This window comes from Hemitrygon akajei, chromosome 16 (assembly GCF_048418815.1).
Source record: "Hemitrygon akajei chromosome 16, sHemAka1.3, whole genome shotgun sequence".
Taxonomy (NCBI): Eukaryota; Metazoa; Chordata; class Chondrichthyes; order Myliobatiformes; family Dasyatidae; genus Hemitrygon; species Hemitrygon akajei.
In genome coordinates, this window is record NC_133139.1 from 74,325,679 (window position 1) to 74,337,871 (window position 12,193).

General features: G+C 40.5%; 1 protein-coding gene across 6 annotated transcripts in view; it reads right to left on the minus strand.

The window, feature by feature from the left end:
* pnpla6 (patatin-like phospholipase domain containing 6) overlaps positions 1-12,193 on the minus strand; it is a 204,031-nt gene that overhangs the window by 59,403 nt on the left and 132,435 nt on the right. For all 6 annotated transcript variants that reach the window (XM_073069197.1, XM_073069195.1, XM_073069200.1 and 3 more), the window contains 3 exons: positions 8,449-8,617; positions 1,425-1,607; positions 404-522 (listed from right to left, as the gene is read on the minus strand). In XM_073069197.1, the coding sequence (XP_072925298.1) occupies positions 404-522; positions 1,425-1,607; positions 8,449-8,617 (471 nt within the window). The remainder of the gene's footprint in view (positions 1-403; positions 523-1,424; positions 1,608-8,448; positions 8,618-12,193) is intronic.

Genomic DNA, 12,193 nt, shown 5'->3' on the forward strand with positions numbered 1-12,193 from the left:
TTTTATTTCCAACATTTCTATTCCCATTTCAAATTCCTAGCAGAATTTATATTTTCTTGATTTTCATCCTGGCCCTGTTTTATAGAATCAGACAGTAGCCTCAAGTTGGGCAAAGATACTGCATAATCACAGGGCAGCAGTGTGATCCAAATGTGGAAGGGCAAAGCTCAATATAAACATGGGGAGGGGGCTGTGGGAATATATACCACATGGTATGTGCTATTATTTTTGATTGTTTGTGCTTAGCCTTAATGATGCATGAAACGGTACATTGATTCATTATTGTAATATGTACCAAGGTATAGGTGAAATACTTAATTTTGAATGCCAGATGTTTTCATCACATCAGTACATTGCAGTAATACAAGCGAAAAGCAATGACAGAATGCAGAATGTAGTTTACCTGGCCCCTCCTCCTCCCAAGACCAAAGCAATAGTGTTCCCTGTTAGGACCCGGGCTAGTCGGGAGAAGTCACTGTGTCGGTCGACAGGTTTCTGAAATACTTTTTCATATAGCTCAGTCTAAAAAAAAAAGAAAATTATTTCAACTTTACTTACCTCCCAATTCCATGAGCACTGCTGACAATAGACTGTCGATTCAGCAACACCCTCAAATCCTAAATCCACATTCTCGCTCTGCAGATTAGTTATCTCATTATTCTGTTTTCATCCAGGCTTCCAGCTAACCCCAGGTCATTCTCTTACCAACCTAACCCCCGTTATGTCCTTACCTGCATGCCCACCCATCCCAAGCCTGCAGATTAAGACTGCAGCCTCAATCTTAAAGCCCTGATTTGTCTGTTTCTGGTGATCTGACTTCACCTCTGCCCATCCAGATGACTATTCCCATCATCTTCCCCACCAGTGCCCAACTACCATCACCAACTCTGCTTCCCCTACCCTGTTCACCGCTTTTTGGCCCTCAGCCTTCCAAGCTCAGCTCCCCTCAGACTTCTGATACTGAAATGCTGAACTGGTGAGCACTGGGAATGAAGCACATCTTGTTTTTTTAAAATTTTATTTTATTTAGAGATACAGTGCAGAACAGGTTTTACCTGACCAAATGAGATGCACCACCCAGCAACCCATTTACTTAACCCTAGCCTAATCACAGGACAATTTATGATGACCATTAACCCACTGACCGGAACGCCTTTGGACTGCAAAAGGAAGTAAAGCACCTGGTAGAAGGTTGGAATTGAATTCCAAACTTCGATGCCCTGAGCTGTAATAGCCGCACGCCAACTGTCATGCTAACACGTGCACCAACATGTGACCCACCCCTAGTATGTCTAGACTTCTGTTTGAAACTACTTCAGGGGCATTTCTCAGCGATTACGAAGTTCCTCAGTAACACAAATTGCATTTAGTCTTCCGTGTAACTTCACATTGGGCTAGGAGACAAGACTAGAGAACAACATTACCAATTTTTGGAAACTCCTGCGTGAGAAGATCCTGCGAGGACACTTGATATGAAAGTGCCCCGAACACCAGCTCCTCATGTTTAGCCATTCAACAGTGCGGGAAGGACTGGGGCCATCTTCCTTGTGCAAAAGGATGAGCTGCTTCAGTGCTCGCACTGCTGTGTTCTCCAACATCTGCTCCAGCTGCAGAGACATGACACAAATACATGACGCTCCAAGGCAGAGAAGAGAAAATCTTTTAGTTGTTGTTGTGGTTTGTTGAATATGGATCACCAGAAAGTCTAGATAACTACTATATGGAACAGCAAGAGTTCAAAATAAACTGGATATTTTAAACTCTGAATAAAGATGAACAATTTGTATTAGTTCTTCATACAATTAGCTCTTCATACAATAAACTGGATATTTTAAACTCTGAATAAAGATGAACAATTTGTATTAGCTCTTCATACAATGCCACAATGCTATGTAGTGTTGCTGATTTGAACTTCAAAATGCAATGTTGAATTTCTATCAGACTCTCTTGACCGAGATCTTAGCCACTCCTCCAAGTAGCAGAAAGTACTTTGCTTGGTTATGGTTTTAGAAATTGCCTTTGACATTTTCCTTTATTAAAGATATTGCACAAGTGCAAACTGCCGCTGTTGTCCAAACTAGCTAACACTGGATAAGGAAAAACTGGTGCAACACCCTGGGAAAGTTTTCACTGCTAATGTAATGCTCTTTCTGTAGCAGCAGTAATTGGGTTATAGCTAGAGATAATGGGGGCTTTGGAATGTGTGCCAGGAATGAAGGGAGTGTTTTTTCTTGTTGTGTGCCTGAGACCAAGGTGATCTGGGTCTTTTGTTTGGCAGAAGATGGGGAAAGATGATGCCTGAAAGGAGAGGTTATAGACACCAGAAAGGAGTGGACTTGGAGTAGGGCTGGGAGTCGATGAAGCCCGGGGAAATCGATGGGGGACCAGTGAATGGGAAACTGTGAGCTCCAACTGTGCACATTAGATGTTTCATTAAAATGGGCCCTTTTCTTTTTGTTTTACTTTACTAATCCTTCAGTCAAGTTAAGAATTATAAAGCTACATCATTTAATTGCATATGGTGTACGGTTTGTTATTTCATGGTACTGATTTGTAACAGGGTAGCACATCATGCAGCATCCACACAAACAGGCGGTTTGGCACCTCAATCTCATACGTTTGGTGGAGCCAGAGACTGTCTTCCCTAGACTTACGCAGCCGACAGAACCCGAAGGTTACACTGGTTTGAACTTTTGTTCAATGTGTCTTCACACAAACTCTAACATTTTAAATTCAGAAACACCGCTTGGTTCTTTTATCAATACAGAGTGGGTCTTATACACATTGAGAAAATATATACTGAAGTACACACACGAATTAGAAGAAATAGTAGATATCTCCATCCAGACTATGGAGAAAACTTTACCTTCTGGCTACATAAACTGGCAAGCAGTGTGTTTTATTGGACATGTTTCAAAGCCTGTCTGGTACAAGGTTAAGGAAGAAGGGAGCACTATTCAATGAGCTCAACTTCAGCAGAATTACACACATAAACAAGCACAAAATTAAACTAAGTAGTGTAAAAAGAGAACAAGAGATCTGCTTCCACTAGACATTTACTTATAAATTTTCAGATCAAAGGAACTGCATGCAAAATTAGATTTCTCACCAACTTCCTCTTGGAACACTTCAGTCAAGTTCTCCAACTTCCCAACTATCTTCTTATGTAGATAGATATATGTGTATAAAGAGAACACCCATGTGTGTAGAGCAAGAAGAGTTAAGAAACTTCCAAGGTCTTTTTTATTTGCATGAAAAATGATGTAAATTTATACACTACCTTTCATGTCCTGCAGGATATCCCAGGGCACTTTACAGCTAATGAGCTATCTTGCAAAGTGTAGCTAGTTTTGATTCATGTTCAAAATATATCTACACAGTAGTGGGTGTAGTGACAGCAGGGCAGTAGGCTAAGCATGCATCCTTGAAGTGCATCAGTGTTGACTGTCAGAAAGCAGGAGATGTTATTTCTGATGCACACTGACTGTGGTCTCCCAGTAAGGAAATCAAGCATTCAGTTGGAGAGGGAGGTACAGAAGCCCAGGGTTTGGAGCTTCTTGATTAGAACTGACGGTATGATTGTGTTGAACGCTGAGCTGTAACAAAAAACAGCAGCCTGAAATAGGCACTGCTATTTATCCAAGTGATCCAAGGTGAAGTTGATAGCATCTGCTGTAGACCTACTGTGGTGATAGACAAACTGCAGCACCCAGGTTTTTGCCTAGATACGTTGATTCTGGCCATGACCAACCTCTCAAAGCATTTCATCACAGTAGACGTGAGTGCAACTGGGCAATAGCTGTTGAGGCAACTGGGCAATAGCTCACCCTGCTCTCATTGCCACTCTTTTGAAGCAGGTGGGAACCTCTGACTGCAGCAGTGAGATTGACAATGTCCTGAACACTTCCACCAGATGGTTGACATGGGTTTTCAATGCCCTCTGGGCCTGAAGCCTTGCAAGGGTTTACCCTCTTGAAAGATGCTCTGACATCAGCCTCACAGACAGAGGTTACAGGCTCACCAGATGATTCATACAGACATAGTTTTGTTCTCCCTTTGAAAGCTCACTTGGGAGGGAAGCATTATAGCTATTCATGATGTTATCTATTCCTAATGGCCTTCAAACCTGTCCAGAGCTGGTGTGCATCTGATTCCATCTCTACCTTCAATTTGAATAGCTTTATTGCCCTTAAAATAGCCTTTCAAAGCTTGCACCTGGCCTTGTATAGTTCAGTATCGCCTGTCTGGAATGCCACAGATCGAGACCTCAGACTATGAATCTCTTGCTTCATCCACAGCCTTTGCTTCGAGTTTGTCTGGTATGTTCTTGAAGGCACACACTCATCTAAACAGGTCTTGATGAAGTCGCTGATAACTGTAGTGTATTCATTCAGATTCAAATATGAATCCCTGAATTTTGTCCAGTCCACTGACTCAAAGCAGCTCTATAAGCACTCCTCTGCCTCCCTTGGCTGCACCTTCTTTGTCCTTACCAGTGGTGATGTGGACTTTAGTCTGTGCCTGTACGTTGCAACCAGAAGTACAAGCAGATTATTGGATTTTCCGAAGTGTGGGCATGTGATGGCATGGTAAGCGTTCTTGATGATGGTGTAACAGTGGTCAACTGTGTTGGCTCCTCTGGTTCCACAGGTAATATGTTGGTGGTAGTTGTTCAAAGACTTCAAGCTGGCCTAGCTAAAATCCTTTACATTGATAGGAAAGGCATCAGGATGTGCTTTTTTGTCACTTATTTTTTTAAGGTGCTCAGCTCCCCCAGTGCCTACCTGATGTTGGCCTGAAGTGGAATGTACACCGTTACCAGAATGATAGTGGTAATTCCCTCAGCAGATAAAATTGACGACACTTGACAGCTGTATATCTGAGGTCAGGAGAGGAGGACTGAGACAGAACCGCCAAGTCTGTGCACCACGATGAGTTAATCATAAAGCATACTCCACCTCCTCCACCTTTAAAAAACTGAGGTGCCCTGTCTTTATGGTGAATAGTGAAACTATCTGGCTGCAGCAATGCATCCAAAATGGCAGAGGTGAACTATGTTTCTGTAAAGCAATGTACAAAACAGTCTCTCATGTCCCTCTAGTACTGTAATCTTGCTCTGAGGTCTTTAATTTTCTATTCCAAAGACTGCACATTCACCAGCAGGATAGTTGGAAGTGGGGATCTGAACCCACTGAGTTCCAATTGTACTTGTAGACCAACTTGGCTTCCACTTTTCTGTTTTAAGTCTTAAAGGGAATCTGCACGCGTGACCCAAGTCTACCGATATCACTATATTTGAATATCGATAGATACTAAAAAATTTCTAAAGGTGCACCATGGGGAGCATTCTAACTGGCTGCATCATTGTCTGTAAGAAGGGGCAACTCCACAGGATTGGAAAAAATCTGTGGAAAGTTGTAAAATCAGCCAGCTCCGTCATGGGCACTAGTCTCCCCAGCATCAAAGACACCTTCAAAAAGTGATGCCTCAAGAAGGCGGTACCCATCACTCAGGACATGCCCTATCCACATTGCTACCATCAGGAAGGTGGTACAGGAGCCTGAAGACACACACTTAATGTTTCAGAAATAGCTTTTTCCCCTCCTCTATCAGGTTTCTCAATGGACAATGAACCTATGAACGATATTTCAGAACAAGACCCTTAATCAGAATAGAATAAGGGGGAAGAAACCAAAATAAGGTGGTGGGAGGGAAAGCATGCATGATGCCTGTTTTCCACTGAGAGCTGTTTTGCACAGTGTTTGTTGCGTTGTGCTAACATGAAAATGGCATGAGAGAATTCTTTCAATAATAATCATTTAACATGACAAAAACGATGCAAGTAAAAAGATACCATGTAGAACTGAAGAGTACTTATTGTTTGGTTGAATACGACATTATAACAAGACCATGCCCGTGCCCTTTGATAATTTTAATAGATCCCATAACCCAATTTAAAGACCAGCAAGGGCCTCTTCCCCATATTAGTCAACATTAAACCTTTGATCAACATCACTAAAGCAGATCAGTAGGTTGTTCATAATCCTTTTTTTTTCACTTCTGGGATCTCACTACATGCTAATAAACAGCCAGAACAGTTTAAATACATTTTAGTGATTGCCAAGTTTTCTTTAAGCCCAAGGATGTGAATTGAGGAAACTGCAAGTTAATCCTAAAATAGCAAAGGAAGAGGTAAAGGAAACAGAAACATGATAGTGATTATTAGTCCAACTAGACCTTATAGCTATTAGCCAGTTATACTTCCTCACCACACTGAGATTACAGAACTAACAACAGGTACAGGAAGGCGTTAAAATACGATTCTATGACTATACTTTGGTAGGCTAACTAAAACCAGCTGGATGTCAGCAGAATGCCTCACAGGGAAGCACACATAGTCAATTTATCAAATGACAGATGGAAAACATAAGGAAGAATAATTTGCACACATGTGGCCACATATTATGTCCGAGGTAAATTTGATAATAATGTTTCAGGACAGTGGCTGGAGCAGAAACACAAGCCCATTAAGATAGGTGAGGATATGGGAAGTGATTATTACCTTCAAGGTAACACACACATAACTACCTTTAAGGCATAATTTGTCCATGTTGAGGAGCTTTACAGTCAAAGAAACACAGTTACTGATTTGGCTTTCACTCACTCTGGGAGGTTGAAATTGACCACAACTTTTCTTAATTTTTATTTGAAATCTGGCAGCATATTTTTTCTGCACTGCCACTATTTGTTAGATGGTGGATTTTCAAATGTTCTCGTTACTAGATTACAGTGGCCTGAGAGCACCGTTACTGTGAATCAGATCATGTTTCAAATATCTTGTGAAAATGAAATAACAAATTGGAAATACTATCAAACATTTCAACATTGGGAAATCAGTGGTCAAATCAGCAAAGCTTAATCAAGTGGCTCAGGGTAACCACCACACTTACTTCGAAGAGGAAGTATGCCCAAGAAATGGGGACATTGCAGAGTTGCACAACTCTTCTGTCTACTCTGCCGATCTGATCAAAGATTTTAAACTCTGATTATCTTAAGCATACGCCTGACTTTCTGATAGATAGTGGTTTAAAAAAAACATGATTTTCTGTTGTTTTATGTCCTTAAAAGTTGCAGTTACTGCAGGTTTATGTTAGGGTTACTGGCTATTGTTATAAGTTGACCACATGCTTTTGTCATTCAGATGGACCTTTTGCTGCCAATCATTTAGTTAAAAAATTGCACTAACTGTGGTTAAAATAAAAACACCTTTTCAGAAGATTGTTTAAAAGCAGCATTCATTTGCTGCTCAAAATAGTCTCTTAAAAGAACAAGACAGGAGTTAATTTGGTGCAATTTGGATCTACCTTAGTTGCAAAATTCCAATATCTCCTAAGTTTATTGGAAGGTCAAGTATCCTCTCTGAGGCTAGCACCATAAGCACTGGGGTACTGGTTACCCTCCATCAGTTCTGGAAGGCCAACCCATCGTTCAAGTGTCTCATAACAATCTCATAAAATTACATCTCTTTTAGAAGCTCTGTCACATGAAGACATTACCAGATGGATGGAGATGATCAGAGGAGTGCTCAAAGCCCTCTTAAAGAAATGCAACACTCCCCACACTCCTGGGTTCTCTGCCATGTTACTGTTCAACGTGAAAAAGGAACACTCAGCTATAGAGTACATCAGGCCATGCAATAGGGACATACAGATGCCCTGCATGAATGGCAGTTCACTTACCTCCCTGCCAGTCACCTCTTGCCCCAAATGTGGAAAATTCCCATCAACCACCTCAGACCTCACAGAACCAGAACAGAAGAAAGCCATTCTCAATCTTTGGAGGTTTACAAGTTTATGAAAAGCATGGATATGGTAGTCAGAACATTTTTCACAGGGCACGGGAGTCTAGACGTAGAGGGCACAAGTTTAAGGCAACAGAAAAAATCGAAGGAAACCTAAGGGGAAAGCTTTTATTTTAGAAACGTTTTTAAGGAGATCTGGTGGGTGAGTACCTGAGACAAGAGAAAATGATAACATTACAATGTTTAAAGGACATTTGGACTGGTGCTTAGACAGCAGAGAGTTACGGGTCTACTGCCAGAAAATGGCATTAATATACACATGGTTTGAAGCATCTGTTTCTACAATTGTATGCGATCCACAGGGGCTGTCTCAGAATATAACCTGAATTTAAGCTCATGGGACAACACTTCCAAATCACCAGGTCAATAGTGTCATGTTTAAACTCTTTCACACATGGTTATAACAATACCTTGTTAATCCTACATCACTTCCTATAATCCTTTTTCCATATTTCTTTGTCACTACAGCCAAAAGGCTCTCTTCAGTAACTTGTTGATGACAACAGCACAACATATTAGGCACACACACATGTTAAAGGAAATCAGCCAGGTTCGATAATTAAATATTAAGCAAGAATTCATGGCACCTGTCCCAAGGAGGGTTCCTGATCGCCAAGTCCAACTATCAAGATGCAATCAGCTTGTCGAATACAGCGTTGGGTCCAAGGAGTCATGCTATAGTCAGTCTGGTACAGCACAATTCGATTTATGTCCTCTTGCTGGGCCAGCCATGCTGAGAGACGATATTCATGGATGCTATAATAGTATAGAAAGACACTAGTTGCTCAGGGTGCAATATTAGTAAAGCTCATGCTCTGCAAATTAACTGTTCAAAGCCTATAGACAATACATACTCTGATGTCAGGCACTGAGTTGAAACTGTTAATAGTGAGCACTAAGGGCACAATCACCAGGGGACACTTCATCACTTACTAAGTGGGATGGATTCATGCCCCTGCAGAGGTCCAGAGGGATTCTTGTGAACAAGTGTAAATAGAGCAAATAAATTCCACCCAGAATATTTGAATGATTTGTGGGTGTTGATAGGGACAAAATTGGGGAAAATATTGCTCTACATGTATTAGTCATTAAAATTTTCTGATTATTGTGCTTTAGTTATTTTATATTATCACACTACATTCATGGGGTTATCACATATTCTAGACACTTTCAGAAAAGAGACATAGTGGGTGTTTGAATTTTTGCATTGAAGTGTAGATAATACACAGCTGTGTAACTTACAGTTTATAGCTTTCACACAGTTGCATGCCCACAGCAAGCTTTCAAATTGAATAGAAACTAGTAAAACTAATCTAATTTGGAGAGGGAATGAGTTAATAAAACAGCAAATGAATATAGACAAGCACTTGAATTGCCAATGTATCTATCCATTAAGTGCTTTTAAATGGGATGAATGTGGTTAAGTACTTGGTGGTGGGCGTGGGCATAGACACAGTGGACTGATGGCACTTCTGTGCTGTATGACTCCATGAAGCAGATTGCTTGAAGGGAGCTCCTTTCCATGCTGTGCACTAATCTCAGCGAAAAGACAGAACAAAAAATGCAAAATTCACTCTTCAAGAAGCGAGAGAGGCAGAGGTTGGGAAGATGTTGGAGTCCATTATTAACAATGAGGTCTCTGGGTACTTGGAGGCACATGGTAAAATAGGCCATAGTCAGCATGGTTTCTTCAAGGGAAAATCTTGTCTGACAAATCTGTTGAATTTCTTTGAAGAAATAACAAGCATGATAAACAAAGGAGAAACAGTTGATGTTGTGCACTTGGATTTTCAGATGGTCTTTGACAGGTGTCACACATGAACACGAGGCTGCTTAACAAGCTACGAGCCCACGGTATTACAGGAAAGATTCTAGCATGGATAAAGCAGTGGCTAATTGGCAGGAGGCAAAGAGTGGGAATAAAGAGAACCTCTCTGGTTGACTACCAGTGACTAGTGGTGTTCCACAGAGGTCTGTGTTAGGACCAATTCTTTTAATATTTTACGTCTATGATTTGGATAATGGAATTGATGGCTTTGTTGCAAAGTTTGCAGATGATATGAAAATAGGTGGAGGGGCAGGTAGTTTTGAGGAAGTAGAGAGGTTGCAAGAAAGACAGGCAGATTAGGAGGATGGGCAAAGAAATGGCAGATGGAATACAGTGTCAGGAAGTGTGTGGTCATGCACTCTGGTAGAAGAAATGAAAGGGTTGACTATTTTCTAAATGGAGAGAAAATACAAAAAGCCGAGGTACAATGGGACTTGGGTGTCCTTGTGCTGGATTCCCTAAAGGTTAATTTGCAGGTTGAGTCTGTGGTGAGGAAGGCAAATACAACGTTTGCATTCAATTCAAGAGGACTGGAATATAAAAGCAAAGGATACAATGTTGAAACTTTATAAAGCACTGGTAAGGCCTCACTTGGAGTATTGCAAGCAGGTTTGGGCCACTTATCTTAGATAGGATATGCTGAAGTTTGAGAGGGTTCAAAGGAAGTTCACAAAAATAATTCCAAAATTGAATGGCTTGTGATATAAAGAGCGTTTGATGGCTCTGGGCTTATATTCACTAGAATTCAGAAGTACGTGGGATGACCTCATTGAAATCTATCAGACAGGCCTTGATAGAGTGGATGTGGAGAGGCTGTTTCCTATGGTGGGATTGTCTAAAAAAAACAGAGGACACAGCCTCAGAATAGAGGCGTGTGCTTTTAGAATAGAGACGAGGAGGAATTTCTTCAGCCAGAGAGTGGTGAATATGTGGAATTCTTTGCCACAGGCAGCAGTGGCCAAGGCTTTATATATATTTAAAGCAGAGGTCGATAGATTCTTGATTGGTCAGGGCATGAAGGGATATGGGAGGGAAGGCAGGAGATTGGGGCTGAGAGGAAAATTGGATTATCCATGATGAAATGGCAGAGCACACTTGATGGGCCAAATGGCCTAATTCTGCTCCTATATCTTATGGTCTTAAAATTCAAAACAAAGCCCAATTTATTTGCTCAACTCTCTGGAGGGGATCTTGATACCACAACTGAACAAGAATGCCACCAATAGTTATAATAATAAATGTTATAATAATGATTTATGATTAAACAATTAACAATATTTAAAATAGATATTTTTTGCTCAGCATAACAAAACTTTCAATTTTCAGATATATTTACATATCTTCCCCTCACAGATATCAGCTATCAGAACACAGCCATCAAAATATAGACATCACCACAACATCCTATACAAAAGCCCTTATTAGTATAGCAGACAGGTTTACATCTATATACTGCAGGAAAAGTTGCATGTTTTATGAAAACTTTTTGTTTTTAAGTGTACCATACATGACAAAAAGTCCAAAGGAATGCATTCCATGATTAATTTAGGGTAACCAGAAAGTCCAGGGACCTTATTGGATATCCAACAAAGTAAAATGTTCTTCCTTGCACAAAAAGTCAGGATCTTAAAAAGTTTTTACTGATGTGCATTAATAATACGTTTGCTGGGTAAGCCTAAGAAAAAGACACTGGGTCCAGTTCAAGCTCCATCTTCAGAATCTTTTCCATTTCACCCAAAATATCAGTCCACTATGCCTGAAGTTTGGGACAAGTCCAAAAACAGTGGGTGAAAGTTCCAGTATTTACTTTACATTTAGACCACACTGGAGAAACCCCCATCTTAAATTTCCAGAGACGATCTGGAGTCAGATGGGTTCAATGCAGAATTTTGAGTTGAATTTTAGTTCTATTACAAACTGAAATCTTCTTTGCATTATCACAGATGTCTTCCCATGTTTCAGCTGTAATTTCTACTCCCAGCTCTTCCTCCCAGACCCTTCCCAGCTGCTCAGCCTCTCCACAAGGACATTCCGTCAGGATGCTGTAAAAAGTACTGATGGAGACTTCACCCTTAGAACAAAACACCCTCTTTTCTATGTCAGAAATCAGTTAACAATGATGGTTTTTCCTGTATATAATCTCTTATCTGAAAGAAATGAAAAAGATCCTTGTTGGGTATGTTAAATTTCTGTACTATTTGACTAAAAGACATCATCATCCCTTCATCAAACAAATCTCCTAGATGGAAAATCCCCTTAGAAATCCAAAGTTTAAATCCAGAATCCATTATGCCTGGCTGAAAATCTAGACTGCCAGTTATTGGAGTGAAGGGTGATTTTTTGCTGTGTTGCCCTTAATTTGTCACACTGACCTCCAAGCCCTGACTGTATTAATTGTTATTGGATTGCAACAATATTCCTCAACTAGTTTCAGCTTATAGAGGAAAAGCAAATTAATAAGAGGGCATTTTGCTTGTGAAGCTTCAATGTCTAGCCAAATTGAG